The sequence below is a fragment of the Gopherus evgoodei genome, chromosome 15 (assembly GCF_007399415.2).
Source record: "Gopherus evgoodei ecotype Sinaloan lineage chromosome 15, rGopEvg1_v1.p, whole genome shotgun sequence".
Taxonomy (NCBI): Eukaryota; Metazoa; Chordata; order Testudines; family Testudinidae; genus Gopherus; species Gopherus evgoodei.
Genome location: NC_044336.1, coordinates 13,906,453 through 13,919,920, shown reverse-complemented (window position 1 = coordinate 13,919,920; position 13,468 = coordinate 13,906,453). Strand labels below are relative to the sequence as shown.

The 13,468-nt window shown below is 50.1% G+C and overlaps 1 protein-coding gene across 3 annotated transcripts in view; it reads right to left on the bottom strand.

Annotated features, from left to right (window-relative positions):
* Positions 1–13,468, bottom strand: part of EVPL (envoplakin) — a 56,528-nt gene that overhangs the window by 20,125 nt on the left and 22,935 nt on the right. For all 3 annotated transcript variants that reach the window (XM_030534399.1, XM_030534400.1, XM_030534401.1), the window contains 8 exons: positions 12,097–12,196; positions 11,552–11,706; positions 9,418–9,541; positions 8,234–8,359; positions 7,087–7,125; positions 6,099–6,260; positions 5,209–5,316; positions 2,354–2,449 (listed from right to left, as the gene is read on the bottom strand). In XM_030534399.1, coding sequence (XP_030390259.1) covers positions 2,354–2,449; positions 5,209–5,316; positions 6,099–6,260; positions 7,087–7,125; positions 8,234–8,359; positions 9,418–9,541; positions 11,552–11,706; positions 12,097–12,196 — 910 coding nt within the window. The remainder of the gene's footprint in view (positions 1–2,353; positions 2,450–5,208; positions 5,317–6,098; positions 6,261–7,086; positions 7,126–8,233; positions 8,360–9,417; positions 9,542–11,551; positions 11,707–12,096; positions 12,197–13,468) is intronic.

The following is a 13,468-nucleotide window of genomic DNA, read 5'->3' as shown; positions in this document are numbered from 1 at the left end:
GGAAGCTGGTCTCCTTCCCTGCGGTTTGCTCTCGCGTTCCCTGAACCCCCAAGCAAGCAGGTCTCCTTCCCTGCGGTTTGCAGGGGGGTTCGGGGAACGCGAGAGCAAACCGCGGGGAAGCTGGTCTCCTTCCCCGGTTTGCTCTCACGTTCCCCGAACCCCAGTGCAAGCAGATCTCCTTCGCTGTGGTTTGCTCTCACGTTCCCCGAACCCCCGAGCAAGCAGGTCTCCTTCCCTGCGGTTTGCAAGGGGGTTCGGGGAATGCGAGAACAAACCGCGGGGAAGCTGGTCTCCTTCCCCGGTTTGCTCTCGCGTTCCCCGAACCCCCCTTGAAGCCGCCCAACAGCGCTGCAGTGTGGCCACATCTAACACCACTTGCAGCGCTGGTTGCTGTAAGTGTGGCCACTCTGCAGCGCTGGCCCTATACAGCTGTACTAATACAGCTGTAACAACCAGCGCTGCAAAATTGTAGATGTAGACATACCCTCAGTGATGTTTTGCTTTTAAGGCTGTGACTAAAAGCTGTTTAAACCAGGCATGTCCGGGGGGGCGGGGGGGGGTGTTAGATAAGCTGATTTTCCCAAGACAAAGGAAAGAGGCCAACACCTCAAACCAAGTGTGGCCAAATTCAATAAGTTTTTTTATCAAAGGCTCCAGGAGGAAAACATTTACATTGTAAAATTGCAACCGAAAACATCACATTGGAACACACCAGGGGACACTTTAATCAAAATGGAATTCCCCCTCCCCCGCAGGAGACTGAATCAATCTGAGTCTTGAAACAAAGGCAGACTTTGAGCTGTAAGGCAGACAAAAGATTCTGGATTATCCGTCCCCTGAGGCGCCGTGGACTCTGTGGGGATCCTGGCTAAAAACTAGCCAGCTATTACAGGAAAAAGAAAACTGGTGAATAAACTGCCTTGAGCAAAGTCTGTATGTTATTAAGCTAGGTCTTTGCCTTAGAAAGCATATTTTTACTTATTGTTTGTTCCCTTTCTAGCTTTGCTCCTTAGACTTGGTATCACTTAAAGTAACCTATGACTTTTGTTTGATAAACTTGTTTTACATTTACTACAGACCAGCTGAGTGTTGTGTTGGAAAGGAAAGGTGTATTGACCTCACTGAACTTAATAACCTGTAATGTGCTGACTCTTTAAAAGAGCACCGAACTTAATATCTTCTGTGAGCACAGAGTGATAGGGGCTGTGCATTGCAGAGAAATATCCCCGATGAGCTTGGGGCTGGACTTCCCCAATTGTTGCCTGCTAGACATAGGCACCGACTCGAGGGGGAAAAAAAAAGTGGGTGCTCAGCACCCACCAGCCGCCCACTGATCAGCTGTTTGGAAGGTCTTGCTGATCAGCTCCTCCTCCACTCCTAGCACCTCCCACCCGCCGCCGATCAGCTGTTCAGCAGCGGGTGGCAGGTGCTGGACAGGGCTGGCTTTAGGAAGTGTGGGGCCAAATTCAAACAGTTTCGACGGGGCCCCGGCAGAGATGACTTAAAAAAACAAAACAAGACAAAACAACCCACGTAGGGCTTGTACTCACCGGGTGGTGCTTCGAGTCTTTGGCGGTGGGTCCTTCACTCACTCCAGGTCTTTGGCGGCACTGAAAGACCCGCCGCTGAAGACCCGGAGCAAGCGAAGTACCCACCGTGGAAGTGCTGCCGAAGACCCAGAGTGCTGCCAGGTGACTAGAAATTAAAAAGGAGCCTCTAGCCAGGGAAGGGATTCTCACTGGCTGTGGGGCCCTCTTAGGCACGGGGCCTGATTCGGGGGAATTGGTTGAGTAGGCCTAAAGCCGGCCCTGGTGCTGGAAGAGGAAGGAGAGGAGCAGGGGTGGGAAGAGGCGGAGTGAGGGCAGGGTGGGGGAGAGGTCTCAGAGGAGGGGTGAAGCAAGGGTGGAGCAGAATGAGGGTGGGACCTGGGGGCGGAGCAGGGGTGGGCCACCCCTGGGGAAAGCTGAAAATCGGTGTCTGTGCTGCTAGGCGAAGTTTGGGCAGGGAGAGTTTGAGGAGTTGGCTGTTAAGCAGACAGGCTGGCGTAGCAGGGAGCTGATCTCCAGCAAATCTCTCTTGCTGAGGCAGAGAGGTAACACAGTGGCTCACACCTCTGCGTAGCCCCAGCAGTGCATTCCAGTGGGATGTCAAACTTTGACCCAAACCAGGGCTCCCCATACTTTCCCATTGTCCAGCAGACCCACGGCATGACCTGGAGTCCAGGGCCAATGGGGGCTGAGCCTGCTTGCCTCCTTGGCGGAGTGTGATCCCCACCCGATGACAAATTTTGCACCCAGTCTTGCAAAAAGTTCCCTGTGGCAAGTCGTTGTGCCCTCTGCTGGACTCGTTTTACCTTCCTGTAGCTCTCCACGCTCTTCAGCTGACTCTCCTGGCAGATGCAGAGGTTGAGAAAATTCTGCCACTCGTTCCTCAAGGCTTCCTGGTGAGCCTGCAGTGGGATAGAAGCAGTTCTAACATGTGTCCTTCTAGTCTTAACTCCCCCATCTCTTATGTTTCCTCTCTGCATCTCCTCAAGTCCCAGAGATCACAGCAGCAGCTAGCAACTGCTGCTGAGCCCTGAGAGAGACGGCGGACAAAGAACATTCAGAGCTGTAGCATGATCCTGCAAGAGACAGTGAACATCCACCTTACATCTTTAGGCCCCTGTTTCTAAAAGGGTCTCAACTCCGACACCAGTATTGTGGGTGCAGATTTGCATCCATATTTAATTGCAGGTGCATAACCACACCTGCAGCATTGAGGTCATCCCTTCAAATGAGCATCATCTCTAGTGCTTGAGGGCATTACTTCTCTCAGGACTAGCTGAAGGCTGAGAGCATCGTATTTATATGATTCCCAATGGGATGCAAGCAGTCTGTATTGCGCTCAGATTCCCATTGGTTTGGAACAGTCTGTCAATACTCTCAGCCCTGGAGGAGATGCTGTGATGCAAGTGCTGAATGATGCACCTGGAGGGAGGAAAAAGGATTTCCATGAGGGGAAGATGGCAGCTCTAACGGAAGGGTGAGAGGTCAAGAGGACCTTGTGACCCCACTTCAACTAGCCTAGCAACTCTTGTTTCCCTGATCCATGGAGCAGGGAAAGGACTTCCTCTTCTCTTGTGGCCTTGATTGGGTTCAGATGGGGGAGGCTGAAACCCAGATTCAGTTACCTGGTATCCACACCATAGAAAACAAGGCCTTTTTCACCTTTTCAGGATAGACTTGTTTTTTACAGACTGTCTCTCTTATGCTGAAAAACTCAACCCTTAGACTGCAGCAGATCCAGCTTTTATAAAGAGAGTCTTCCAGAGTCAGCTAGGACTGCATTCTCAGTTGCAGAGCCACAGGAAAAACCTGCTCCATAAAAAACAAAACCAACCCCCTAGACCATACCAGACTGGTGCAACAGGTCTGTTCCCTTCCCTTGCTCTGGAAGGGAGCAGCTGCTGAGACAGCATTCATGACTGAAGGCTGACTATCCCCGATTTAGCCTTTTAAACAGATTGACTTTCTGCTGCACTTGATCTTTCAGAGTGCTGGAAAACGTAGGGCCCAATGCAGCCAGGAGAAAGTTTGGGGCCCCAAATCAGCAATGGTGGTGCAATTTACACAGCAGGTGTGAGCTGGTCAGAGAGCACGTGTGTGTGGAAGTGGCACTGACGGGTGACTTGCACTGACTTGTTATTCAGTGGGAGTGCAATACTGGTGTAACTGACACGCTGAGGAGACAGACAGACGGTGTGTAGCAGGTAGAGTGACAGACAGAAGGGGTGGATGATAAAGCAGCTCCTCACATGATTTAACTCATACTAACAAGGCTAAAATCAGCCCTGGTGTAAGCAGGTGCAGCTCCCTTTGACTTCAAGGCAAGTTAAATCAACTTGGTACCCTGTAGGGATCAAATTCAGACCCTTGTGTAAGCAAGGGTAGCTCCCACTGAAAACAATGGGGACTGAGCCTGCTTATCCTGGGGGTGAATTTGATCCTCACCAGCTGACAAGCTGGTGTAAGTTACACTCACTTTGTGCACAGGATAGTTCCCTTCTTCAAATGCTCACTTGACAGGGCCTCAACAAGCAGGAATCTGATCTAGGGTCTGTCTATACAGCAAGAGTGGTGCACGGGCTAGCCTACTACTTATAGTACTACTTAGTCTATAAGGTGCCACAGGACTCTGTTGCTTTTTACAGATCCAGACTAACACAGCTACCCCTCTGATACTTCACTGCTATTGTTTCTCACGCTAGCTGAATTCAGGCTTGCTCGGGGAGGCTAGCCCGTGCACCACTGTTGCTGTATAGACAGACCCTAGATCAGATTCCTGCTTGTTGAGGCCCTGTCAAGTGAGCATTTGAAGAAGGGAACTATCCTGTGCGCAAAGTGAGTGTAACTTGTCAGCTGGTGAGGATCAAATTCACCCCCAGGATAAGCAGGCTCAGTCCCCATTGTTTTCAGTTAAGGTTAGTCTATAAGGTGCCACAGGACTCTTTGTTGCTAACAGCAGTGAAGACAGCACAGTGTGGGCTTCAGAGCAGGCTAGCAAGAAATTAATGGGCAACAGGTTTAAAACAAATAAAAGAAAGTTCTTTACACAGCGCCCAGTCAACTCATGGAACTCCTTGCCTGGGGAGGTTGTGAAGGCTAGGACTATAACAGGGTTTAAAAGAGAACTGGATAAATTCATGGAGGTTAAGTCCATTAATGGCTATTAGCCAGGATGGGTAAGGAATGGTGTCCCTAGCCTCTGTTTGTCAGAGGGTGGGGATGGATGGCAGGAGAGAGATCACTTGATCATTACATGTTAGGTTCACTCCCTCTGGGGCACCTGGCATTGGCCACTGTCGGTAGACAGGATACTGGGCTGGATGGACCTTTGGTCTGACCCAGTACAGCTGTTCTTATGTTCTTATGTACCCAGATTCTCTGCTGGGCTTATACTCCCCAGGCTGAAGCTGCACTAGCTGGGTTCAGGCTACCTCAGGCTGGCTAGCCCGTGCACAGCTTTTGTTGCGTAGACAGACCTTTGACTGGGGCAGGGAGAACATACTCTGCAAAATCAGCTCTTCCTTCAGTGGGGCTTGTATCAAAGGGACTCTCTCTGAACTACCTAGCTGCTTGGTGCATGACTTTGGAGCCAGTGTCCTGGAGGCCAGCTTGGTATGGCAGGGTGGGGGAAGGAAAGCAGGCTCCAACCTGGGTCCCCTACCTGTATGGGCTCCACAGCTGGGTGCTTCAGTTCAATCATCCTGTCTCCATCATCCTGGAGCTGGTTCACATACTCCTCCTGGTTAAGCAGCTCATTAGCCTTGAAGTTCTGCAGGAGAAGTGAAGGGATTTAAATGCCTGGGTCACAGTCACAGTCAGGCTGCCCGAGTCAGCGTGGCAGAGAAATGGTAGCCAGGGTGCGAAATAGCGGTCACATGGCTCATATGACAGCACAAGCATGCAGGGGAAAGAGAAGAACAAGTGATGTGTAAAAGCTGGTGGGAGGCTGGAGACAGCCATGCATGGGGCTGGCTGAGACGAAGCAGAGGCATGTTTGTCCTAAGTAGATTTTCATTCCCAGGTTCTCTGTGACGTGGTGTTGCTTTTGGGTGAGTAGCTAATTAGCTGGCTAGCTGTACCAGGAGGGGAGAAATCAGTAGAGAGAGTCCTCCTCCAACCTGAAAGGAGGAGGATTTTGCTAAACAATACAGACACAGGGCCGCCCAGAAGATTATGGGGGCCTGGGGTCTTCGGTAATGGGGGGCCCCCGCTTCGGGGGTAATTTGGCGGCGGGGGGGTCCTTCCACTCCGGGACACGCCGCCAAATTGCCGCCGAAGACCCAGCACTTCAGCGGCGGGTCCCAGGGTGGAAGGACCCCCTGCAGCTGAATTGCCACCAGAGACCCGGAGCGGAAGCAGCTCCGGGGGCCCGGGCCCCGCGAGAAGTTTTCCGGGGCCCCTGGCGTGAGTGAAGGATCCTGCTCCAGGGGTCCCAAAAAACTCTTGTGGGGGCCCCTGCAGGGCCCAGGGCCTGTGGCAAATTGCCCCCTCCTGGCGGCCCTGTAAAGACATCCCATCTCTCCGATGCAGAGAGGTCTGCAGAGCATTTACCTCATACTCCCGGCGCACGCCCGGCGGGTCAGCCATTTGGTCGCTCCAGTCCTGCTTCAGGATTTTGTTCTGCTGGTCCTTGAGGTAACCCAACTCCTTGGTGCAGCCTTGCAGGTGGTTGTACAGACTGCCTAGGCTCTGCCCTCGCCAGACGGAGGCTTTCTGCCAATTCATATCAAAGAGAGGAGACGTCAGCATCTAGACTGAGAAGGGTCCAGACCCTTCCCCCCTTGGTTATTGTTCATCTGTTAACAGATCCCCAGAGGCCTTTTCAAACAGCTGCCTCTCACCGGTTCTTATCTGATGTAATTTTCATTCCCTCTTCCCTCATTCTTTTCAAACAAGATGTTTTTGTCATACCAGAATCTGAAGCCAGGTTGACGCTTCAGAGGAGGCTGAGAAATGTTCCCACCGTGGGGTATATTTGCCCTGTTTGTCCTTCCTTTGTTTTACCTAGGGAGGACAGTTGCAAATTCCTCTCCCCCAGCTGCTTATTCCCCATTTGGGCTCCTAATCAGAAACAGGCTTACGCTGCAAAATTTGGATCTGGATTTTGAACACCCCGAGGTCTAGAGGTGTTTGGATCCAGAGCTTTGGTCCTCCAGATTCCCAAACCATGCCCAGAATCCTCTGCTTGTGGCAATTAAATCCTCTCCAAGGAAATGGATTGTGGGGTCACAAACAGGACAACGGGCTTGATTCTCCTCACATGCACTGGCCTAGTGCTTCTGAATCCAATGACACTGCTCTTGATTTGCCTCAGAGAGAGGGGGAAATCAGGCCCTGTGATGTTTAGAAGCTACACAAAGTGGTTTCTGCCCCCAGGCTCTGCTGTGTTCCCTCCCTGCCCATGGGAAATGGGTCACCGACACGGCACTGACCCACTCACCATTTGGAATATCCAGAGAACCAGCCCAAGCCGATTCCCCGAACGCTGACACAAAACAACATATCTTGCTAGGCACATCACACTAAGCAAGACCCTTACCAGCAAATCCTTGTACTGGCTCTTTAAATCCGCTGCATTCTGTGGTGTTATCCAGTCCCCGTCAAAGGAAGAGGGAAAACAGTGTGGTCACTAAACATGCAGGTTTGATAAACATTTGCACATGCATTTGCAAACTGCTCAAGAACCGTCCCAGAGCCATTGTGCAGAGTACACAGACTAGCTTCCAGCCGAGGCCGCTTTCTTGCTGCCTCCGCCAAATGAAAACCTCCTTCTAGCTCTCCTGGTAGAGCTGTTCCAGGCCTAGTCTCGGCTGCGTTACCTGCTGTTCAGGACAAATGGAGCAAACCCAGATGCTACATGGATCATGCCACTGTCTGGGTCAATTGGCTTCAGTGGTTGGCTACCAGTTAGCAGATGCTGACCATCAGCACTTCTACTGCACTTTATAGGCCTTAATTAAACCTCGTCTCAGCAGGGTGCTGTTATTCATATTTCACTAAGGGGAAGCTCAGCTGAGGCGTGAAGTGATTTGCCCGAAGTCACACAGACAGGCATTTCTGGCTCCCAGGCCTGTGCTCAAAACAACAGACCGCACCCCTCTCTCACAAAATATCCTGCACACAGTTACCAGGACCCATTGCTACCATAGGAATCTCTGGTAATGAAGCAGTGTTCTCTCTCAACGAGGGGTGCCTATTCGTGGGCTCACAGGCCTCAAAAGAGACAACAAAGGCCAAAATGTTGACTGGAGAAAGGCTTGAATTTCTGAAGGCCAACAATAAACAAAGCTAACAAAACAAAACAAAACCAACCAAACCAAAAAAAACCCCTTCATCGTGATATTCAACACATGGTGGCAACTTGACAATTCAAGTATTCTGGAGCAATATTTTAGTGAGACCCACTCCAGGTTCCAGGCAAGGATTTTGAACAAGACCTGGCCCCAAAGAATCCACCCCAGGTTTTGCACTGGGCCTAGCAGGACTGTGGGAGAGTAGTCAGTGCCATATACTAACTTGTGCAGTAAAGACGTGATCAGTAGCCCTATGCGTGGCCATGAATGCAAGAATGAAGCCAACAATGACAATGGAGATGGCGGACCCCTGGGATTCCCACCAGGACTGGGCGTAGGGCTCCCAGCGTCATGAGTGGAGATGGAGTAGGAGATCGAGGAGGGGTACCTTACCGGGCTGTGGAGGTTCTTGATCTGGAGGCCGTAGGCTTCTATCTCTTTCTGGAGGATGTTGTGCTCTGCTATTTGCTTCTCCAGTTCTGGCATGGTGGGGCCATATTGTCCCACGCTGACTTGCTTCTACATGCAAACGAGCTGTGTGGTGAGCATGTGTTTTCCTCTAGGAGACAGACCACACCCCTTCCTAATTTCCTACTGCCAGAGGCTAGTGTAAAAGGTACCATTGGGAATTTTCCACTGCAGTTTGGTGCTGGGAATAGGAAACTGGCCAGTACCCTCACTCCTTCCTTCATATGGGAGGAGAACATATGCCAATTTCTAAGCATGTTTGGTTTCTTTTATCCCTTTCAGCTATTTGTCCACATGCATAGAGGGCAAAGAGAAGATATTCTGCCCCATTGCCCAACAGTGGGTGGGTCAACACAGCAGTTAAAAACCCACAGCTGGCCTGTGCCAGCTGACTCTGGCTCGCAGGGCTTGGGCTAAGCTGCAGCGTAGCTCTGTCTCAGGCTGGAGCTTGCGAGGTGGGAGGCTCCCAGAGCTCGGGCTGGAGCCTGAACCCAGTGTCTAAACCACAGTTAAACAGCCCTTTCACCCAAACCCCTTAGCCCAAGTCAGCTGGCACGAGCCAGCCACAGGTGTCTAATTGCAGTGTAGACATACCTAGTGGGCTATGAACCTGAACTGATATGGTTGTGCTTCACCCTACAAACAGGGCTTGGGGGTGATAAAAGGCGAGTGCCATCTGCTACTAGGACATTTGCAAATTAGTCTAAGTGAACTCAAGCGCGGGTGCTACACACACCCAGGTGTCACAATCTAGCAAAGGTCACAATGTGCACCGAGGGCATCACACACTTGCTAGTTATAGAGGCAGCCTGCTCACCCCACTAACAGGATCAGCATGGTAAATCACCAATGAATACTCATCAGAATGGAAGAGTATCTCCCATCACATGGGATGTTAGAAAAAACCACCAGTACCATTCCCCACCCCTGGAGGGAGTCAGACTTGACAGCTGTGGCTAATCTGAAGGGAGAGGGCAGTGGCTGGCAGGTGTGTATAGAATCTCAAACACGTTAACGGCCTTGTTTTGCTTGCTGATATACGAGTGCTGGCATCGACGTTCCCAGAGCATGATTCTGCCACAAAAAGCAGCTGGAACTGCTGCGTTTACCTGCTTCTGGTCTAGAATTTTGGCCCAGTCCAGCTTGGAACCCCCTTCAGGAATGTTACATTTTTCATAGAGATCTCGATATTCAGCACATTGGTGTGTCACACGGTCATGGAGCTGCTTGATGCTGTACGTGAGGGAGGGAGGAAAGAGATGCACATCTCATTGCCAATTCACTGTGGTGACAATAACAGAATGTTGGGTAAAATCCTGGCCCCACAGAAGTCAAAGGGAGTTTTGTGGAGCCATGATTTCCCCCAGAGAACCCAGCATGTTCTGCTTTCCCCTCTTGACCCACCAACTATCCTTGTGGTGCATGGCACATGCCAAGATACTCTCTGGCTAGGGGGTTTCTCTCCTGAGCTCAGCCCCGAGGAGGAGCATGGGAGTGGTGCACAGGCATTGATGCTTGCACAGAGCTCAGTAGGGGCACTTTATTCCCTCCCGAGAAGGAAAATTAAATCACTCTGAAGTGTAAGGAGTAAAGAATCAGAGGGGTAGCCGTGTTAGTCTGGATCTGTAAAAGCAGCAAAGAGTCCTGTGGCACCTTATAGACTAACACGTTTTAGAGCATGAGCTTTCGTGGGTGAATACCGACTTCGTCGGATGCATGTAGTGGAAATTTCCAGGGCCATGTGTATATATATATGCTCATGCTGTAAAATGTCTATTAGTCTATAAGGTGCCACAGGACTCTTTGCTGCTTTTAAGGAGTAAAGAGTATTTTTCCTTTCAGATTTTCATTCTAGAGAGGGAGAGAGGGCGAGGGGGAGAGGAAAGCAATAAAAATTATTGCTCACATAAGCGATGGTGCTTCAGGGTGTTTTGCTGCTATACTATATAGCTTTAACCCACAGTGCCCTTTTCCAGGGCTATCTGTGCTGCGGTAGGGAAACAGCCCTCCCACTGGCTTTACTGGGGGTTTTTTGGGAAGCAGGGTAGCTATGTCTACTCTGCACTTTCGTCAGTGCGGCCAGCGCTTTGTCAGTGGGAGACGCTCTCTCCCACCGACAAAGTCACTGACCCTCATTGAGGGTGGTTTTATTTTGTCGGTGAGAGAGCTCTCTCCCGCTAAAAGAGAGCGGCTACACTGCGTACCTTACCACGGCACTGCTGTAGCGGCACAACTGTAAGATAATCAGTGTAGACATAGCCTTAGTGGCCAGTGCACTGGTCTGGAACTCAGGAGACCTAGTTTCTATTCCTGGCTCTGCCGTTGACTTTTCAGGGTAACTTTTGGCAAGTCACCTTGCCTCCTTGTGCGTTGCCTTGTAAAATGGGGAGATCCTTTACAAAGTGCTTTGAGATCTATGAATGAACAGTGCTATGAGGTATTAATACTAACACAATATCGTATGCCAGGTGGTGATTTTTCAGCTTTGTTGCTGGTTTGCCGTATGCCTGGATACTGGAGGCTCAGAAATGTTCCCTTTTAGGTGCTATTTGTTCACATACACTCACATTTGCACATGCAATTACCGCAGTAGCAATGTGTGCACATGGCCTGTTTGTGTGCATACAGGGGGACTGGGATGTCTAAATACCTATGGCCCTGCACACAACACAGATGTGGATATCAGATGGCACTTTTGGGAATGTGCCCCATGATATTTTATCTTTTGTTCCACCAACGTTTAATCGAAACCTGTTGCATTAGAGAGTGGAGATCAACAAGAACCTTCAGGTACCGCATGAGACAGCAACAATGCTTGGAGCTTATACACAACTTTCCATGTTCAAAGACCTTTATAAACATTTACTATTCAGTCCTTGCAAAACCCTTCGGGGGTGGGAGTGGGAGTGTATTATTCACAGTTTATCAATGGGGAAACTGAGGCAGAGAAGATAAGTGACCAAAGTCACAGAGAGTCACATAAGGGCTTTGGGGCAGGGACTGTCTTTTGGTTCTGAGTTTGTACAGCACCTAGCACAGTGGGATCCTGGTCAGTGACTGGAGTTCCCAGGTGTTACTGCAATATAAATAATAAATATTAATAATTATTGGAGGTAGGACTGGACCCTGACTACTTTGCTCAGCTCACCAAGTCACTCAATTAAGAATACTTCAGACTCCCGGTCATCCCAGCCTTGTGCCCAGCCAGGGGAGAGCAGCATGAGACACGCATTCTCCACTCACTCTTTTTCTATTTCGATGGCTTGGGGATGCTTCAGCCTCTTTGCTTTATCCACATCCAGGAAGAGGTCCTTCAGCAGAGTCTCGGCTTCCTTCAGGTTTTTCGCGTTCTCCTGCTGGAACTCGAAAGCCTTGTTCTTCTGGTAGTTAGTTATGTCCTGTCATCCAAAGAGAACAGCCACAAAGCCCCCCCCCACAGGCCAGATCCCAGGATTACTTTGCAATCGAGAGATCTAGGTCAGAACATTGATATAAGGTGTAATCTCTACGAACGCCTGGTTTTCACAGGCTCACCTAGTGAGTCTACCCTATCATCTAGGTCCCTCTTTTATCTGCAAGTAATCCAGGCTCAAGTCATCCATGAAGGCATTGCCTAGATGCCATGACTGATGCATAATGCAAGCACCTGCACAACTGTCATTGGTAACGCATTTTGTGGCATCTCGCTGGCTCGCTACACATGGCCAAATGCTGATGTCCTTACTTCCCCACCAGCACCTTTGTCTCATGCCCACATTGTCACCTCCTGCTCTTTGCCCAGCAATTACCTGCTTGAGCTTGGACTGTGTTTCCAGAATGTCCTTTTCCACTTGGTCGGCATTCTTCTGCATGCGGGAAACGAGAATGGCCAGCTCATTGATTGAGGACCTGAAGGGAAGTAGAAACAAGCAGATGGATAAAAGCAAACCACCCTCGCAGAGGTGAGTCTCACTCACTACCTGGAGCCCTTGTAAACAGCCACATGGATGTTGATTCATCAGGCCTGTTACCATCTGGTTCTCGCAGGCGTCAGGAAACTGAGGTTTACAAGGCAGCAAAGGGCAGCGGTCCATGCAGTCCCAGGTTTAGTTCAACATTGTGCATGAACCGTCTTGTTCCATTTTTCTCCTCCGCTATCTCTTTTGAGTGCTTTTTGCACATAAAATGCTGCTGGTGTGTTTTATAGCAGCTCTTGGTGCGATGAGATTCAGACTCTCGGAGTTGGAGAGTTAACAATGCCATAAATTCACTCTGCTGGGACAAGCAAGGCCCCTGCCATTTCCCTGGATTCTTGCTAGGGCAGTTGCAATCTCCTGCACATGTCACATCACCAGCTGTGGTAAAGCCACCTTTTGGATCCTTGCACTCCATTCGCCACTGCATCACTCCAGCTGATGGAACCCAGCTGTTTCCAGTGCAGTTCCACCGGTGTATAACTGGAGTCATGCTGCAGTGAACCTGGTCCCTTGTATCTGTAGCCAGACCTCCCTGCTGGGCTTCCTTCAGACTGTCGCACACAATAAGCAAATTTCACTGCCATCCGATTTCCATTTATTACTTTCACATTCCCTATCCTATAACATTTAATGTGAAAACCCTGGGAATGCACTCAGGTATTGTTACCTTTGCATTATTCAGTGCCCTCACGTGGTACTGTATGGTACCCATCCAGGCAGAGCGGGCTCTGCTGCCCTTGGCAAGTCAATAAATGCCTGTCCCGCCCAGTCCTGCAGTCATCCACAGTTACTGAATATTTTGCTGCTTCTGATAGTTTCTGCCCTAGGTGAACACCTGCTTCACCTCCAGGGTAGAGATGGTGCCACCGACAGGCAGAGAGCTGCACCATGAATACACAGATGTGCACTTACAGAAACATACAAGAGTCACGTGTCAGACATACAAACACAAGCTTTGTTCAGAGACACACCTGCATCTTTGTGCACTTATGTGCTAGTTGCACATACATGGGGCCAAAACTGGCAGTGATGTGAATGGTGATGTCAATTATACGTCAGCTTATAGTCAGAAAATAGGACTCCAGAACCATAAGCAGCAGAGATCTGGCACTCAGTGGGCACTGAAAATGAATGTAACTTTCACTCGAAGAAATGGAATATCTGATGTAGTTGGAAAAACAACTAAGAGGACTGCACAAGTCAA